The 20495-nt window shown below is 34.5% G+C and overlaps 1 protein-coding gene across 3 annotated transcripts; it reads right to left on the reverse strand.

Moving 5' to 3' along the window:
• Positions 1-745: 745 nt before the first annotated feature.
• On the reverse strand, positions 746-14088 carry LOC18995796 (Pleckstrin homology (PH) and lipid-binding START domains-containing protein). Of its 3 annotated transcripts, none has more exons than XM_011625970.3 (22): positions 13653-14088; positions 11809-11883; positions 11444-11497; positions 11272-11337; positions 11087-11148; positions 10313-10353; positions 9655-9753; positions 9535-9581; positions 9334-9434; positions 9161-9256; positions 8733-8797; positions 8571-8642; positions 8304-8450; positions 7452-7762; positions 6879-6948; positions 6254-6429; positions 4813-4914; positions 4489-4539; positions 4262-4405; positions 4074-4169; positions 3100-3201; positions 746-1171 (listed from the first exon to the last, which is right to left on the reverse strand). In XM_011625970.3, exons 1-22 carry the CDS (start codon positions 13809-13811, stop codon positions 1082-1084), a joined length of 2226 nt encoding a protein of 741 aa, XP_011624272.1. In that variant the 5' UTR covers positions 13812-14088; the 3' UTR covers positions 746-1081. The 3 variants fall into 3 exon arrangements, with proteins under 3 accessions (XP_011624272.1, XP_088728115.1, XP_088728116.1); XM_088871989.1 differs by having other exon boundaries at positions 8733-8804; XM_088871990.1 differs by lacking the exons at positions 8733-8797; positions 9161-9256; positions 9334-9434; ... (6 more) ...; positions 11809-11883; positions 13653-14088 and having other exon boundaries at positions 8566-8642.
• Between the last annotated feature and the right edge of the window lie 6407 nt (positions 14089-20495).

Raw genomic sequence — 20495 nt, forward strand, 5'->3', positions numbered from 1 at the left:
AGGTTTTTACTCCTTTTTTTTGTAAGCATCTCTATCAAAGGCAGGAGGATGCATGTGCCAAGTTTGGGGCAGAATATGTACCCTAACGCCACAAGGAGGGAGGATCAACCTAGTCATCCACCCAAAAGCAAATAAAATGCATTCTTTGGGAAAACTAACCATGGAATATATTTTATATTTTATTTTTAAGATAAAAACAAGACTCATATAACCAACCCCAAATAGTTGGATAAGACTCAAATGATGATGATGATATCTTTTTAACGATTGCAACTTTGGTTGGGCAATTGGCTAAACCCACCAAGTCCAAATCAAAACAGGTCACATATTTAACTCCAAAACAAGTCACATATTGGTTTTGATCGCATTCAAATTTTATTTTGGACAATATCACTCAAAACACCTGTTTGTGGTTTTGATCAAATCCAAATCAAAATGGTCTACTACAAATCCTGATGTCATTCTCAACATCAAACCAATTTCAACTCCCTCTCTCGCTCTCTCACAAAAACGTACTTAACAAAGGTGGTTACTTGCACACGCATGGTTCCATATGACATCACAGAAAATCCTGCAAACAACCCTAGGGTGCGTGGGTAAGAAGGTTATATAGTAGTTCTGAAATTGAAAATCTTATTCCACACAAAGAATACACTCAAATACAACTAATACAAAAACAAATTCAACTAAAATAATTATAAGTAGCAAATAACACTGACAAACACACGAATTTTTGCTCATGATATGTGAAAAGCTGAAGCCTCAATTAATACTTACAATTGATTCATCAAAGAATGGATGGATAATTCCACTGTAATTATAAAATTTACAGATCTTTAGCAGACCCCCCACAAGAGAAAGAACCAGCATGACCAGATTGAGAGCTTCAGCTATAATTGGTGACAGATTTTTTACCAAACTAAAATAGATTATAGAGAAAATACAGACCTGGTTGTGGCTGCTTTCAGAATAAATTGGTACTAGTGCAGCAGCTCCCATGATCCATATTTTCATGTCGTAACAGAATCTCAAATGGGAAATCAAGGAATTTTTATAATTTTCTGTGAAAGAGGAAAAATTATCACTTGGCCAACACCGATTTGGAGGCTTCGAGGTGGTTGAGGCGGCAGGTTCCCAAGAGGAATTCTGGGAGTTCTTCTTCCGAGTTTCCCTGAAGATGGCAAACAGTTCGTATTTAATCTCTCTCTCTCTAATAAATGGTAATATAAGTGGACCCCAGCCCTCAGATCTTAATCGGATGGTTGAAAATGCATGTCATTATTTCAATTTTAATATTTTTTCTACAAATCGGATCGAGATGAAATTTTGGGTATGTGTACCAAAAAATAGAGTGCACAACAAAAAATTATAAAACATAATTCTTTCTAAAATTTATAAGGATCACGAGGGTAATTTGGTCATTTTTTATTCTTGAAAATATTATTTCTATATTTTTATATGGTGCACGATAGTGCTTAAGCATATACACCCAAAATTTCATCTTAATCTGATTTGTAGAAAAATATTCAAATTTAAATGGTGACGTGGACTTTCAACCACCTGATCAAGATTTTGACGGTTGGGATTCCACCTATATTACTATTCATTATAGGCTGCATATATAAATGGGTACAATTTGTATAGAGCCTAGGCTCTAAATAATCAAAGTAAAGCGCACCTTCAAATAGGGTTAAGAAATGTGGTTTCAATACTGGAAATATTTGTGGTGGCCTTAAAATATATTTTCATCTTTAATTATAAAATTTAAACCTTAAAAATAATGTAGATCGAGCAGATCTATGAAAATTTAAAAATCTTGAAATTTGACAGTCCAAAAATGCGTTACAAGATGCATTATTTCCAAAACTTAAAAATTCATTTTTTTTCTCAAGTCTATGCATCTTGATGTCGATATGATCAATTTGAGGATATTTGGGCATCAAAACAACCTCTTCTAATGAAATTTTTGAGGTGGGCTCTAATTTGATTGTTTAGAACCTCGGCTATATATAAACTTTTTCTTATATATATATATATATATGGAAAAAGCTAACAAACACCGGCAACTATAATAAATAGTAATATAGGTGGAATCCTAACCGTCAGATCTTCATGATGTGGTTCAGAATGCATATCACTATATGAATTTTAATATTTTTCTAGAAATCGGATCATAATGAAATTTGTAGTGTTTGTACTAAAAAATAGGGCGCACAATTAAAAAATATTTCCAGAAATATAAAATGATCGAAATACCCCTAAAAAATGATGGGGGTAATTTGGTCATTTTAAATTATTGAAAATAATTTTTAAATATTTTATATGGTGCGTAAGTGTTGGGAAGGTTTACTATATATATATATATATAAATATGACAGTTTACAGCACTAGGAAATGAAATATGGAAATGATCCAAAAAATGCTTATACCTTTACAGCAAACAACTCTCTCTCTCTCTCTCTCTCTCTCTCTCTCTCTCATAATAAAAGATAATTTTGTGGCACTTGGAAATGAAATATAGAAGGGAAATGATCTAATGCAACGATTGTATAGTAGTATAATGCAATCACACTTCTAGAAAACCATATTTTTGGCATTTGTATGACCTCAAATTTTGCACACACATTCTCTTCATCCTCATAATCAATCCTACGAAAAAAAAAATTAAATTTGCACCTGAGACATGTCAAAATTAGTACCCATCCAACAATGAATCTCGACCATCCATTTGGTGAATTTCAAGATCTAGGCCCTAACAAATTCAAAATCACTTTTTTTTTTTTTAGCATTATTAATCTAATGATCATAACGCTAAATAAAAATTTTGGGAATAAAAAAATCCTTTTGAGGCCTATATCTAACCATCTCAATAAAATGGACGGCTTATATTAATTCGCCGGGAATGAAAACTTTCTAGAGCATTTTTTCAAAATTTTCTTTTTTGTGATTGTTCTTCAAAATGAAAAGAGAGTACATTTAAAAATTTGTGTCAAACAAATGTCTTTAACATGGTTTTTTAAGATGGTCGCATTATACTACTATACAACTGTTGCATGAAATCATTCCCCAATATAGAAACGATCCTAAAGAAGCTCATACCTGTATAAGAAATGCCATTTCTATCACCAGATTATTCAGATAACCGAGGACCAGACTAACCACACCCCTTGCAACTGTTGATGAGCCAACATCTACACCAAGCTGAAATTTGAAGTGTCACATCTCAAAGCCATGCATATGAACGTAAATGAACAAAGATAAATACACATGCACACATAAGGCCCGCCCTCAGAATCCAACTTTTTGATGGATTGAGGACCTAGAAACCATTCCAAACCCCGGAAAATCCATTCACCCCAAGAAAAATGGATTTAGAGCTCCAAGAATGGTCCAAATCTGGCTGATCTATGATCAAAAGAAAGAGATAGTCTAGATCCCATGTTGAGATGGCATTCAAGATGGAGGATGTCTATGAAGAAATGAGGGGATGCCATACTTTTTCCTCTAAGACAGGGGCCATACAATTACTTTTCCAAAACGCAAACATACACGAGTTGAGTTACTAAGATTGAGCTCTAAGTAGGATTCTTGTATTCTGTCCTAATATTCATGCATCCATTGATTATATACATGCATATGTCTCTCTTCATATGCATGCATAGATAATTATCTGGTCAAATTAATGTCTCTTAAACAATGACACACACTTATGCTAGTGGAGGTAGAGGGACAATTAAATGCCATGATTACAAGTGTATGTGCACATGCACAAGAAAACATTTTACAGCATGCACACAACATGACCATACAATTGGGTGCAAGGTTTCGGAGATTAGATAGCGGAGATAAAATGTGATACATATACTTAATCTAATGAAATATGGAAAACCATAATCCGTATGGTCATCACTATCCATTGAAATGGAGGAAGAGAGAGAGAGAGAGAGGACCCACTGATGAGACCATGTCCTCTTCTGGTGGATCCCGCTCGTCACTATATGTGGGAGAGTGATGAGTGGATAGTCCATTGTACCACAATACACTTTATAAACACATGGGAAAAAGATAATTACCTCCAAGTAGTTCTTCCCTTGAAAGTAATTTATTTCCAAAGCTTGACCAACCAAGCATGCCTTCTTCCCTACGCTCTGCTTCACTATCCATGAACCCTAAGACAAGTCCCACCAAAATTACATAAGTGGAAGCACAATTTCACAGGTTGTTGAAAAATAATCGCAACAATTAACTACCAGGAAATTACCTTAGAGATATATGGAATTAGTTTAAATCTGGAATTCCTATATGCATCATCTTCCTTGATAAATCTCTCTAGCAAAGGAACTTTTTCTACAGGTGTGTCCATCATATAATATAGTGCAAGGGAATATGTCGTTGAACCAGGGACCTAAGAACAAAGAGGTGAAAAACATAGACAAAGCATGCAATATTAGTAAGAAAGAAAGAACCTCAATAAAAATTTTAATTTACCTGTATATTAACAATGACGAAAAACTCATTGCCTCCTTGCGCAGCATATTTCTGTATGACCCAAAAAAACAATGAAGAAAATTACTTGTAGAGAAAAAAAAAGAAGAAAAATTGTATAGAATTTCAATATAGGATAAGTACACTACACTGTGGAAACCATTGTCCATTAGGATCACCACCATCCAATGAAATGATGGTGATGATGGAGAAAACATGGGACCCCCAGTACAGGATTTGTTTAGGTCTATACTACACTGTAATCTGCAATCCATTGGTTTATAGTACAGTCTCGTAATAAATCACTATGACTAACTAGATTTTCACCTGAACAAAGCTTCCCGGGCGGCCGGCAAGATCATCCTCCCTTTTATCAGACTTGAGCCAATCGGCACCGACCATTTGCATCAAAGTGCTCTTTGCCTTTATCTGATGAGTGTATAGATGACATTAATGTAAACGAATTGGAGTATCCATGTTAATGTACAAAGGATATAAAAAAGAAGAACTCAATGGCAAGAGAAACTTATGAGAATTCAATAGTTAAAACATGACCAATAACAAATCCATTGTTAAAACACATGATTTCCATTGCCTTTTTCTCTAGGGAAATTATTTCATGATGCCACAGTTGCATAAGGATGCACCTCAAAAGACCACCTTGGATGGACTGAGGACCCGAAACGTCTCCTGATCACATGCAAATCCAGTTCCATCCTAACTGTGGAATTTGGAACTCCAGAAATGAAGCAGACCTGGTCGATCTATGAAAAGATGGTTCACAAGAAGTGGCGCAAAATGGACCATTTTTAGGGCTCCAACTCCAAGATGGAAGACAGAGGTGCAGCTTCATGCAACTACTATCGAGCCAAGACCTCCCATTTTCTTTGTTCAACTTAACAGTAAGTGAAAAAAATAGGCAAATGGAGGGATAGGGAGCATTGTAGAAAATGTCATATGTCAGGAATAAAATTTCAGGATTGACAAGTTGGGGCCCAACTTTCTTCCTTGCACAAAGGCACCTGCTTTACTTTTTGCTTTGTTAAGCACAAAGAAATAGGAGATTGACACCTTAGCACTCTTCTTGAACAGTCATTTCACAACTCTTCTTTAATCACCTCCACAATGTAAGCCTTTCCATTTGTAAGATGGGTTTAGACACACTAATTTGAGAATGAAATGTGTATAATTATAAAGAGTGGCTGTTTTAGACCTCAGATTTTTAGTGTTAAGACCATTACCACACAAATACAAGGGTTTGAAACTGATGTGGCTAGGCTAAGTCACTAATAACGAAGTTGGTACGAATGCGCTGGAAACAGGTAGTTGGAAACTTGGACTCGAGCACGGAGCCAGGTAAGGACTGAGCCCAGTCAGCTGGTCTTATGAGACCCTTGGAGTCTATTAAAAAATAACACAGTAATCTAGGGAACTGGTAAGATTCAGACAGTTCCCAAGGTTTTTCAACAGATCCAGGCACCTTGCCAGGTCTGAGTAACTCAGGCAAGTCCGAATCAGACTGGACAAGTTTAAAAACATTTCTTGAAACAATAATCCCATAGTTAAAGAGAAAATGTTTTGTTACATAATATAGTTTTGGCACTCTCACTCTAAACTTGGGCTCTTGGCTATACTTTTATTTTCTTAGGCTTGTAGCACCTAAGAAGGATATGCTCTTTGAACATTTTCTTGAGTTAAATATCATATAGTTTTTTCCTTATTTAGAAAAAAGAAAAACTCATGAAACAGAAAGAATGATAAACAATACCTTCTCATGGTCTTTCAGGTAGTTCTTTCCACGAATGAGAAATGTGGAAGGGTCAGCTGTTGTCCAACTGCATGGCATAGAACAGGTTGCATCCTTTGGAAGAGTTGCTCCATAGCAGCATGATGTTTCCTCCTCTTCAGACACTTCTCTTAAATCTATGTAAGGCCTCCTTTGGACTGCGACATGAAAAACTAACAGGTTAAAGCACAAGTCAAATATAAGAACGCATACTATAGATTAATCAGATTAGAGCTAACCATGGATCACGGTGGAGCCATAAACATCCAATACAATGATGGAAATGATGGAGAGAGTGGGATCCACCATACATGGAACTCTCTCTCTCTCTCTCTCTCTCTCTCTCTCTCTCTCTCTCATCATCATCATTATTTCATCACCCATCATTACCTTGGACAGGACTACTTGCCATCCACCATATCCTTGGATGGGGACGACCCCATGGGCAGTGGTTCTCCACAGCCTATTGGATAATACACACACAAGCACATGCGCACACGCGCACACACTTTCCCATAAAGAGCATGCCATTTCATACAATGAGAAAGTCATATAGGAACCTATAGACGAGTCATGATACTTGGCCGTGGTAATCTAAAAAGTATACCTCCGCCAGCTAATACATGCAATCTTTTCACAAAAACTGCAGCTGATGATAGCTTAGGTTGGATAAGATCCTGCAATTGATGATAAAAAAACAAAGCAAGTCAGAATGCTAAGGATAGAGCACTATAACCGAGGCAATGGTTCTCACTATTGACTTGGCTCTTTGACAAATCTTTTGCTACAATGCTTTACTTTATTTACATGATGGATTTCGTCCCACCCACACCATAACTTAGGAATGGGAACAAATTTCAGTCTTGAAGGGAGACCTTTCTATATCAGAAAAGAAAGACCAGTTGATTTTCTCCAAATTCTGATGAAATTTTGGCTGAAATCAAATTCAGTAAAAACACCAGCTCACAAGGAAAAAAGTACCACCATGAGATTCAGTTGACTTTGACAGGATTTTTAAAGAAATAAATGGTGGTCTACAAGCCAATATACTAACACAAGTAGTTATATTTGGCCACTGAAATTCATCAAATCGGATTAAGGAAAAATCCACAAAGCCATTTATTATTTTGAGTAAACGTTAAAGGTAACACAAAGGCCATTTATTACATTGCAAACTTACTTGAGAGGGCATTTCGCTCCCATCATCAGGAGACCAACCATTTTGGTCACACTCTGATAGCTCGGGAACGTCAAAAAATTCATCTGCAACCTCATTCAGCTGAAGGAAAGATCCAGACCCAGTGGTTGGTTTAAGTAGATCCTCTTCTTCTGAGGACTTGGATTTTTTACCACTCCCCACCTGAACCCCAACTTCAACCTTGATGTCCTCCCTTACACCCTGGGGCAATAAAATATCCCTTGCCAATTCACCAGATGAGAAGTCAGAGCATTGATAGGTTCCTAGCTTGGCTTTGAACATCTCCCTCAGAGCTGCACAGGTAAAAGAGAAGTGCATGTTCCTATGTCATGATTTAGAGAGGCACTCTCAATGTTCAAAGGGAAAATATAACATAGCAAACTATGGAAGAATAATAGTCTACTGGATCACCACTGTCCCATTTGGTCAGTGGGGGAGAGAGAGTTGGACCAAGTAGAAATGACATGACTCAAATGGTAGACTCCACTCTCTCTTTGTTTGCTTAATCAATTTAACTGGAATACTGGATGGTGATGGCATTGGTTTTCCATATCTATCAAATTATAGTAAACTATCCCACATGATAAATGACAACTAAACAAAGGGAAATAATATCATAAACCAATGGGTTATGGTATACGGTATGAGAGGAGAATCCCCGTCTATTCTAGGTGACAGACAGTGGATATTATTTGCATTCCCTAAGGTTAGCCTCCAAATCTGCCATGAGGAATGGAGAGTGGATTGCCACCTCTGACTATTACGCATCATACTCCATTGGACTATTGTAAACTTTCCCATAAACAAAAAAAACACATTTTAAAAGTAATATACCTGCAACTCTCCCGAGCATTTTAATGGTTATATTTCTTGCTGATGCTGCAGATAGATAAGATTTCCAAAATTTCCAATCTATCGCAAGCATGTGCTTTACTACTGACTGCTTTCCATGATTAACTGGCGATATTACATATCCTCCACCTACACAAGATCATGCAAGCATATTGTTCTACAATCATCCTCCACCTACAGAAAAGATATGGGAACTAAAGAACCTAAAAAACTATTATCATTCATTGCCATATTAAAAGCATACATTACTTTTAAGGCAGGCCTGAATGGATCTTCTCTGAGGTAAACATTTTCTGTGAAATACGGAATGGTACAAAATAACTGCATCAAATGGCAACTGAGGTATTAGCCTATAAACTAAATGACTCAAAAAGTTCAAATGTTCAATGATTCATCTTAGAAATGAAGTACCGTATGTCCCATCATCCTCTCTCCTCCAATAGCGCCTCAGCAACAGATCTCTTCTTTTCATTCCCCTGCCAGCTATAAGATATGTCATAAATTCCTAAGAATGAGACTATTACATACATCATACCGACAAAAAAGGAAAGTGCAGATGGATGCATGTAGAAAGAGAGAGAGGGGGGGAGGAGAGAGAGAATTATCTATTTCATAATCGAAGTGAGCCAAGAAAGATCAACTTGCGTGCACAAAGAGAGAGAGCGAGAGAGAGAGAGAGAGAGAGATTGTCTGTTTTGCACTAGAAACTATTAAACGTAAAACAACTCGCATTCATGTAGAGAGAGAGAGAGAGTGAAAGACTAAGGCTTTTCCATTTTATACTTTGAGATGAAACAATAATTCAATTTTAGCAATTAAAAGGGGTATAAGATTCTAACCAAGGTAACCAATCACTGTGCAACTGCTTGTGAATTATATCGGTATGACCATCAAGGTGTTCAATGACACTTCCACGAGAAAAGCAGAAATCCCATCTGTATAGAATTTCTTTCGGTTGAGAGGAGTTACATAGCTCAAGGCATGCCAAAGTAAAGAGATGGATCATACTTACTCTGTTCTTGACGGGCCAAGAGACATAACTGTCTGAAAAACCAACTCTGATGATGCATCGACCACACCAACTGCCATTATAGCTGGATGGTCATCCCAATGCTAAGAAAGGGAGCATCCATCAGCAATTACTCAATAATTTGCCACAAACTTTCATTTTAAGTGAAACAACAAAAAACAGGTCAATGATTTAGCTGAATACCTTTCCATGGCAACCTACATCTCGAGCTTCCTTGAATAATCGCAAACCTGAAAGAAGAAGTAAATCAAAAAGAAGTAAATTCTCAAATCCAACTTGCAAAAATAAGGACCATTAGAATACCATTTTTGCAGCCAAATATTGTCCATGGAGATGGTGCAACAACATCAGCTGTCGTTGGTTCAACGTGCACTGATGGAAAACCAGTCCAATCGAGCAAATCTGTCAAAAGGAACAATTTCCATGGTGACAATCAATACACTAGACTGCCAGAAATTTTCACTTGCAGATAATTTAGAAGAACAGAGGAGGCTAACATAGTAATGATAAACAATAGCAGCAATTAGCCAATGGATAGCCAATCCCAGTCATTGGGTTTAAGACATGTTAATCAGAATACATCATCTATAACTACTAAATATAATTTTTGAAGGGATATGGTAACAGTAAACAGGCCATGGTGTCCAAGGAGTAAACTAAAAAACAAATCTAGTTCTCTCACTATTAGGGGAGGGGGGGGGAAACATGTGGCAGTTTTAAAAGGATCTGGCTGATGTGGCAGATGTCTGTTGCGCAAAGGCAGGATCCCCTTCCATAACAAATTAAATTGACAAATGCACACCTGACAGTCCTAGGATTGACATTGTATTCCATGTGAGAAAGCTTAGAATTTGACTACGACTATTTGAAAACATTTAGATACTCAGAAAGTCCCAAAATTCCTGATATATAGAAATACAACACAAAGAAAATGACAGAAATATCCTTAGAGCCATCTGACCTGAGGAGTACATGCGAGTCGCTCCCCTGTTACGGTTCAACCTGGGGTAAAAATAATGTAGTCAGTAACCTTGCAAAATATCAACTAAAGAGATGGAAATGATAAAAGAGCATTAAAAGATAAAAATATAAAAAGAATACTCAACTCTGAAAAGACAATCCAAAAAGTTTTAAAGACGATATATAGTACTAGACACTTGTTGGTCATCCCCTTCTATTATGTGCCCAAGGACTCCAATGAGCCCTGTGACTCTCTAGCCAGGGAGGGACCCGTTAAAGAGGCAATAACCATAGGGAACACTTTCTGACCTCCTCAGTACTTGCTCCACGTGCATATTGTTTGTTTTGCCAGATGCTTATGTCACAAGCCTCTATTGCTTGAGGGACTGTTACTTAATTGCTTGACAATCAAGAGAGTTATGTATTAAAAAGAATGTTGCTTTCCACAAAACATTGAGGCACTGGCTTTTCTCATTACAGGTTTTTCTTTCATGATGTGTTCGTTGAAAAACATTTACTCGACAAATAATGACATTAGGGAATGAAGGAACCCCAAATGAATATATTTTTAGACAATAATCATACTGTGGGGTAAGAAAGGTGAGGACCTTATACTTTCCTTTAACCTGTCCCAAGCCCGGGTAAAGGAGGTGAGTTGTGTTAGGTAAACAACCAATGTAAAACTTTGCCAAAACTTTCATGAGTCATAAATCTACAATTACCATACTGAAGGAAGTAGAAGGAACCCACAAATGACCTGAGATATGCAACTTACCTAAAGGATTGCCATTTCCTTTTAGAACAAAGTGAGAAGTTCCTTTCTTGATCAGGGCACTCCTGAAATTTATAGAGAAAAGTAAATGAATTTGTGCCCTCATGTTTGAATTAAACCAAAGTGAAAGGGAAAACTATCACTCAAATCTATCTTAAAAGAAGTTCACGTTTTATAACAATTGGAACCTTTAGTGCTGCTTCTTGAAATGAATGTATCCACCTGGCCGCTTCTTCCGAACTCCTTGCTCCTAGCTGCTTAGATAAAAAGGCATTACATAATGTTTATTCACAAAGAATTGATAAAAGAAGGATCCTGTTAACAACTTTGGTCATTGCAAATACAAATTAAGGAACTCGCCTTAAGCCGATCATCATGATTTGATGCATTGTAGAGTGTAAAGATGAATAATGGCTGCAAGTTGCAGCAAGAAATATTAGTCAATGAAATGCCCTATGTTCAATATTTACTTAGTGAAAAAAAAGATATTAAATGATAAAAGAACCCACTGATAGTAAATGCTAAAATCTCTCTCTCTCTCTCTCTCTCTCTCTCTCTCTCTCTCTCTCTCTCACACACACACACACACACCCTCCCCCCATACACACACTCACAAATGCTTGCACACACACACTCAAACATGCACACGTGCACTCACACACACATGCGTGAGCTCTCTCTTACACATGAATCCCTGAAATTGAATACCAAGAGAATAAGCATACTTTTCTACTGACGTTTTCTCGTCCATTGTCAGTAACACGTACACAGGAATTAATCTCTGCACTTCTTACAGGGTCCTGGAAAGCAAGTTAATGTAGATCAAAAGATGTAGGACCTAGCATAAATACACTATAAAGTCAAGCAATATCGAGAAATAATTTTTAAAACCTTGAACAAGTTTATATGATGTTATCAATTGACAAGACACTTTTGAGGTATTATGCATCTAATCAATGGAGACAGGGTTTAAACAAGTGGAAAGAACATGCATTCTTACGATAAAGTTTTTTGAAAAAAGAAGTTAGTGCATATATATATATATATAAAGTAAATTCAAATATACAAAACATAAACTACAAATAAAAACCTTACACGTCTTCCCTCAGTTTAAAAGATAAACTAATAGAATAGCTTTGAATTGGAGGTATATTATTAACACTCAGAGAATTGTAAGGTTAGAAGAATTTGAAGAGACATCATAATTTGTCCTGGAACTACACCAGAAAGCCATCAAAAGTAAGTGATTCCTGGTGCTTAAGATGTATGATAAATGAAAAAATGAAGCATTCTTTTTTGGCACGGTAAAAATGAAGCACATTTTTCTGAATGTCATTTCCAAGTACCTTGGTGCTAGATTTACCTCTTTTTCTTGTTTCGTTATCTGGATCTCTTCACTAATTCAGATTTTTCAATTATTTTACTCAATGCTCTCTATTACATTTAAGATAATATATTGTCCTCTGATCATTAGTATGGTTTATGACCATTTTACAGTGCACGCAATATAATTTGATTGAGTTTATTTTCATCTTTTTTTAATGCACATTTACCCATATCTCTGAAGAACAGTTTTCTATGGAGGAAATATAATTATAATGCTCAATGAAAAGGTGAACAAAAGCAAATAACAGCATGTGCCAGATTAAACTTAAACTTTTAAGCTTATGGTGTTGGATTACTAAATTGTGAGAAAGACTGGCTCCAGGTTGGGCACAGAATGGGCATTTCCTATCTTGAAGTAATTGAACATCAGTGCGATAATTCCAACTAAACAAATTAAAAAAACAGAGAGAGAGAGAGAGAGAGAGTTCAGAAGTACAAAGATTGCAGAAGAAACAATGGTTCTGCAAGTAATCAAAATCCTAAAAGACCAAAACATAAGGTGAAACAAAAGCCCCAACCTTAATACAACACAAAAATAAAATAAAAATCGATTAAAACCCAAACAAAAAAAAGAAGCTCCCATCATTAGCTCTGGCAATACCTAATTTTCTTTATAAAGCAAGACCAACTCCAGAAAGGCTTCAAAAATTAATAACCAAAAAAAGAATAAATAAATAATCCCAATGATCTTATTTTGAAGTTTTTTGAGAAATGATAATCTCAACTTCTCTTGGATCCATTGCAACACCAGTTTCAATAAATATATAAGAAAAATCATCGATGAAAATGAAAAGGAAATTCTTTTTGAAAAATAATCCACCCAAAAAAATGAAAAATAGATTGTTTTTAATTTAATGTCTCCCTACCACCAAACATTATCATTGTATCTAAAGCATAGAACAAAGGAAAACATCTATATCTCTATAACCAAGGACCAAGGTCATCAAGGTCATCTATATGCATTAAAATACAAACCAAATATAATGAGAGAGAGAGAGAGAGAGAGAGCTATATAGATACTAATAGAGAACAAAAATTCAGCTCAGCCAACAAAACCCAATTATTTCAAATAATCAAACAATCACCATTTGCGTTAAAAACGTGTTCTAGATCAACAAGGCAATAAAAAACCATAAATATCAAACAAGGAATGAGAAATTCATAAAAAATACCCATAAATTACCTCTCTGTCTGATACAGGTGGAGCCTTAAAGCAATTCAACTGGTTTTCCTTGAGAGCGAAGTACCTCTTCGAAGAGCTCTGCAATCCGAACCGGTTCGACCAAATCAAATATAACCACCCCTCGATTATTTTATTGCTATTCTCTCCATCGGTCCCCATTTTCCCAAAATTTCCCTCCTTTTTCCCTTATTCCTTCTCTTTGTTGGATCAAGAACAAGAGCGCAGCTGCATGGATGCAATGCTAGGGGAAAGATAAGATTTTAGAGAGAGAAATGGAGGGTGGTTTTTGAAACTGTGGAGAAAACGAGGGTGAGCCTTGATTCTCTGATTCCTGTTTCAAGAAACAAACAGGAATCAGAGAATCAAATTCACAGTGGAGAGAGAGAAGAGAGAGAAATGAGATAAGTTTTAGAGAGAGAAAGAAGAGCGCGAGCGCGAGCGAGAGAAAGAGAGAATCGCTCTGGTGAAGGCGAGGCTCGGGGGGTTATTTACAGGTATGCTTTGTCACCAATATTTTAAAAAAAAAATGTGTAATTTTTATTTATATCTGAAATAATAATTATATATAAGCCAAAATTTATATTTAAACATAAAAAATTTTTGAGAACAATAAAAAATTTTAAAAAATTATATTATATGACGACGTGTGTTCAGCGATGTCAGAGAGAATTACAAATACCGTATTTATTGTAAAACTTACTAAAATCCCATTTATTTTTCATGAAAATACCTTTAAAATGCTCTTTATTCTTCGCGGGGATCAGTAGGTGTTCATTGTAAATTATGGAATAAATATTGCGTTGTATGGGAATTCAATTTATCGATATTGGAAAATCGAACACGTTTTTCGGGCTGAAGCTTTAAAACATCATTTCAAAAATTGCATGTCTTACTCGAGATTTGCCTAAGTCGTACCAGATCGAGAGCCAAGCAAATTTGAGCTAAAGAACCCTGGAGTCACATTACCACCCAGATTTTTTATAAGTCATACAACTTTCTTATAAACATTCCTTGATCTTGATTTGACTAGGAATCGCTTGAGTCGAGCCGAGGGGACTCATGCTCGAGCCTTGGTTGGGTTAGAGCCTGAATCCATCTTTTAAGATAATCATACAATTAACATTAAAGTTTACTACAATTTTAAAAGATGTAAATATATATTAGGTCTAAAAATCTAAATTGGTGTTAGCATTTGTTGACACCCATATCTACATCATAACGCAACAGAAGTAGGTAAGAACCATGAGTTATATGGATGGGAGTATTTTGAGTGGCATTAATGGGATCGTTGCAGGAAGAGATGCATATCATGATCCTAAAGACCATGAAGTACATGTTATATGAGAATCTCATTCTCACCATCTAATCAGTGTTTGGATGGTGGTGGAGAGAGTGGAATTTTTTTTTGGGTAATTTAGTGGAGAAGACAAGCCTCTACCTGTTTTTTTAAGTAAATTAGGAGTGAGCTTTTTGAAGGTATTATTGGGTTGTTTTTTTAAGTAGATTAGGAGTTAGCTTTTTTAAAATATTATTGGGTTGGTGTTAGTGGTAGGAATGAAAATCACAATGTGATTACTAAGTGCTGGGTGATACCACTATGCCCCCAGCCCCTTCTCGAGAGAGTGGAACTTGGTATTGAGAGATAGGTAATGTTTTGGTGGATGCTTGCGACTATGGAAGATCCAGGTTTATCGCCATCCGATCGCCATCCGATCAGTGGTTGGGCAGCGATATAAAATGAGAGGAACCATCAGCTGGTGTAATGTTATGTTCTATGTATCTATGAAGATCATAGTATCTCATGACTATAAGAAAACCAGTCTAACTCAATCAAAACAAATAAATGCCCTATATTCTTATCAATTGAGACCTCTATTTTGACCACTAATGTGCATGGATGCTAACCTCTTGTGTATAAATTTGTTAAATTTATTGATCTTGATTTAGGGATTTTTTTCTCGTTTCTTTAGGCTTAAATATATTTTTGGAGTTTTTCTATGGGAAAGCATTTTACAATATCTCCACATCTCAAATTAAAATGTAATTTAAGTGATAGAAAACCTGTAGATTGATAATTTTGATATGAAGTATTATGGTTATGGAAAAATGAGTTGAAAATGTAACAATAATCCATCTTGTAATATATAAATAGATTAACAATCCATCACAAGGATTTCCAATGCAACTACATTTTCTGGTGGGGTTTTGAGGTGCCTCTTTAGTAAATATTGTAAAGTCATTGCTGAATAAAAATCCCAACCTTTTATAATTATTAGTTTTGGTTTACGAGTCTCAACAAGAGAGGCCTACATTTACATACATGGACACACATGTGGCTGGGTCATCCATGCCGTTCATTGTGAGAATATTTGGTTAAAAATGGATATGAACAAGGTTCACAGTGGGTTATCATCCAAATTGAGCAACGCTCTCTTATATGCTAAGATGATCTAAGGTTGTGATTCTCTAAGGCATTAACCTTGTACTATAAAGTGCACACCTCAAGAACCACCGAAAATGATTGCCTTGATGTTTCTCGATCTCGACCTCTATATGCATGGATATCGATTCAAGTTATAAAAATAATGCATCTTGTAATTCATTAGTTAGATCATTTATTTAAGATTTTCAAATATTTATGCAGAGCTTTAAACTTCACAATTATGAGTGAAAATAGATCTCATATTATATATATATATATATATATATATATATATATATGGAAAAAGTTTTTATAAGGTTACAACCTTAAAATGTAGGATCAAAGATGCACCATAAAAATCAATTGAAAAAAGTTGTTTTAATGTTGAAAGCCCCTCTAATTGATCATCTCGACATCGAGATGTATGAACATAGAAAAAAAAAATGAGTCTAAAAAATAGTGCATCTTGCAACACATTATCTAGACCGTCCATTTTCAAGATTTTCATATGTGTTATAGATCTACTTGATTTAAGAAGTTTTGGAGTTTAAAATTTTATAATTAAATATGAAAATAAATTTTGAGATAATCCTAAAAAAAGGTTACCCCAAAATTACAAGTTATAATAAAATTTGGAGGCGCGTCTTACTTTGATTGTTTAATATTGCAACCTTAAAGAAACCACTCCCTATATATATATATATATATATATATATATATATATATATATGCCACGGTACGCCGATTCGTATACCACTACAGTAAACATTAAACGGTCTAAATCAAATCTGAGCCGATCTTACTATCACGGATGTTCAGTAGTGTTTTATTTTTCATTTTTTTTCTACAAATCGGAATGATCTGAAATTTGGAGCGTGTATTCATAAAAATAGGCGAATCTACGAAAAATATCAAAAACATATTTTACATGAAATAAATTGACCAAAATACCCTCGAAAAGTTTCAGGGGTATTTTGATCAATTTATTTTTTACAAATTATTTTTTTTATATTTTTATTAGGTGAGACTCACAAAGATATACACACGCTTCAAATTTCAGATCATTAAAATTTCTATAAAAAAAATTAAAATTCAAACACTCTTAAATAGCCGTGACCGTCAGATCGGCCCAGATTCGTTATAAGTCGTTGGCCGTTTACTGCAGCGGTATGCACATAGGCGTACAGAAATTATATATATATATATATATATATATATATATATATATATATATATATATATATATATATATATATATATATATATATATATATATATATATATATATATATATATATATATATGTGTGTGTGTGTGTGTGTTAGGACGCTCTCGAGCAGTGTTTAGTTCGACTCGGAAATCGCCATGGATGGGTCGAATCGCCGAAAAAAACGGGAATCGCTCGGTTCTAGAGAGAACCGGACGATTCTGTACAGTGACTCGCCGATTCACTGTACGGAATCGGCGAGTCCGTACAGTGAATCGGCATGTCCCGTACCGAACTTTTTTTTTTTTTTTTTTTTTTTTTTTTTTTTTTTTTTTTTTTTTTTTTGTAATCCATGATAGATTTTTTTGTAATACTTGATTTATTTTTTTGTAATCCATGATCGAATTGTTTTTTTTTTTTTTTGTAATCCATGATCAAATTTTTTGTTTTTTTTTTTTTTTGTAACCCATGATAGAATTTTTTGTAATCCATGATCGAATTTTTTGTAATCCATGATCAAAATATTTGTTTTTTTTTCTTGTAATCCATGATCGAATTTTTTGTTTGTTTTTTTTTTTTGTAACTCATGATAGAATTTTTTGTAATCCATGATCGAATGTTTTGTAATACATGATCGAAATGTTTGTTTCTTTTTTGTAATCCATGATCGAAATGTTTGTTTTTTTTTTTGTAATCCATGATCGAATTTTTTGTTTTTTGTTTTTTTGTAACCCATGATAGAGTTTTTTATAATCCATGATTGAATTTTTTTGTAATCCATGATCGAATTGTTTTTTTCTTTTTTTGTAATCCACAATTGAATTTTTTGTTTTTTTTTGTTTGTTTTTTTTTGTAATCCATGATCGAATTTTATGTAATCCATGATTGATTTTTTTGAAAATTTGTGATTTTTTTTTTTAATCCATGATCGAATTTTTTTTTGTAATCCATGATAGAATTTTTTGAAACTTTGTGATTTTTTTTTTTAATCCATGATCGAATTTTTTTTTGTAATCCATGATAGAATTTTTTGAAAATTTGTGATTTTTTTTTTTAATCTATAATTGATTTTTTAAAAAATTTGTTATTAATATTTTTTAATCCATATTATTCAAAGAGAAAATGAGAGAGATGATGATTCTGAGGCCGCCCTATCCCAGCCTATTATTCACATATCGAGTCTCAACAACAACAGTGTAGAGATGAGCACGACAGTGTAGGTGAGCATGAAGGATGGACAATCTTCGAGGATTTTAAATTTGGAACACAACAAAACACTAACACTCAGGGATTTGGGAATAGTCAGACGCCTGCTAATATCGATGATTCATTTTTAGATCGAATTAATGAATTGTTAAACAAATTCAACCAATGGCACCAACATGACCAAGAAGAACAATAACGTCGTCTATCATTTTATTTTTAGATCATATGTTACTAATTTTATGCTTTATTGTAGTCTATGTATGTTGATATACTTATTCCATGATAATTCTATATTCATCCTTTTGTGTGATGTAAATTAAATGCTGAATGGCAGTTCATGCAGGGAAAGAACATATCAATATTCACATATTCATTCAAAAACATGAAAATTCTTAATGGAGTACCCTCATTTCTTATTGAATTCCTAAAAAACAATATTTATAATGAATTTTAATAATTTATTCGGATTTTTTTTAAGCTTTATTATGACCGATTCACTCGATTTCCGATCTGGATCGCCGATTCGTCGATCCGGTTCGGTTTGTTAGAAGCTCGATCCGGATCATCGATCCGTTTTTTAAACCATTGCTCTCGAGTAATTTATCATTGCACTTAATAAAATTTAAATACTTATACATTTTTGTTTTGTACATTAAAGTTTTTTTTAGTAGATGTATTTTGGTCATTAAAAAAGATTTTTCGGTCATTTCCAAAATATGTTGCATTACGTTTCGCTTGAATCAAAAAACGAGGGTAGTTCAGTAATTAAGCTATTGAGGAATCATTTAACATCAGCAACAATCTGTTCTGGTCCGTTGCTTTGTTACTTCAAACTCGTCATTGAATTGACTGAGTGACCTACGAGCCCTTATCAATTTTCCTAATACCATAAGAGCCCAAGTAAATACAATGGCCCTCCATTTCTCCCGTTGCGTGCTGCTTGCTTTCGAGCCTCCAATAAGAGAAAAAGTTCAACAAGAAAATTAAATCTTGAATTAACCAATTTGATTGATTAACCTCCCATATGCCCATTTCTAGAACTTAAATTATTGGGGTAATCGGTTATTGGGATTGTCTACAATGAGATTATTATTTTTTTCATTTTTTTTATATAAAGATCAAACACTACAAGCTGTCAAATGTAAAATTATAAAGCTGGAGTGTGCCATTTCTCCTGAAAAATTTGATTAAACTTTTCTAGACTGTGATAAACGATGTACTCCTAGTTGCGTGACTATACGTTTGATGTATGGGGTGATTGTGATATTTATGTATCAAAAGTAAATGATCTTATTGTGTGCTTTTCTAAATTATATTTGCTTTCCTAAATTATATTTTATCCATTTCTTTTGTCATTTTATAAAAGGGAAGGACTAACTATCTCAATAATTGAAAATCTAAAACTTTATTGGTGGAATCTGCATTTCTACATCCAATGAAATTTTAGATTCTCCGAAACTTCTAGAGGAAACCTTTAGCCCCAAAATTTGCCAAAAGTAGCAAATCTAGGCAATTGAAAAGTCTTTATTTTTGGAATATGTATGGGATAATGAGAACTCTATGTCATAATTAAGGAAAGAAACTTGAGGGGTCAAGATCATTCAATTGAACCATACCAATGTGGAGATCAACCTCTTGGCTCAATAATTGTGAAGGGATAACAATTGTATGATATTGTGCTAAGATCCAAGCTTAATCACTCTAAAAAGATAATAAATAATATGTTTTAGCTATCACAAGCTAAATCCACTTGGACTTTGGTCTTAAATATGTTCCCATGCTTCATCTTAGTTAAGCCTAGGCTTTACTTATGCTAACTTAACTAACAAGTCTCTATTTAAATGGAGTTGTTGGAACATGAATGTAGGTGGAACTTGGAAAGATGTTTGTCAATTTGCAATTATTTGTGGTAGCTTTATCATTTCTTCTCAATTTGCAATTATTTGAAAAGCTATCTCTCATGGTAGTATCTTTTCCTTCCACCAAAAGTTATTTTTTTAACAAGAAT

Source organism: Amborella trichopoda, chromosome 7 (genome assembly GCF_054954075.1).
Source record: "Amborella trichopoda isolate Santa Cruz 75 chromosome 7, AtrichopodaSantaCruz75HAP2 v2.0, whole genome shotgun sequence".
NCBI lineage: Eukaryota > Viridiplantae > Streptophyta > Magnoliopsida > Amborellales > Amborellaceae > Amborella > Amborella trichopoda.

Bases quoted from the DNA above. Each gene is read 5' to 3' on its own strand.
- LOC18995796 (XM_011625970.3), bottom strand. From the start codon at position 13,811: ATGGGGACCGATGGAGAGAATAGCAATAAAATAATCGAGGGGTGGTTA. The intron at 7,763-8,303 runs GTATATTACTTT...TTACCTGTGCAG, and splicing joins AATGCTCGGGAGAGTTGCAG to CTCTGAGGGAGATGTTCAAA. The intron at 4,915-6,253 runs GTATTGTTTATC...TACACTCATCAG, and splicing joins ACCTGAAAGACCATGAGAAG to ATAAAGGCAAAGAGCACTTT.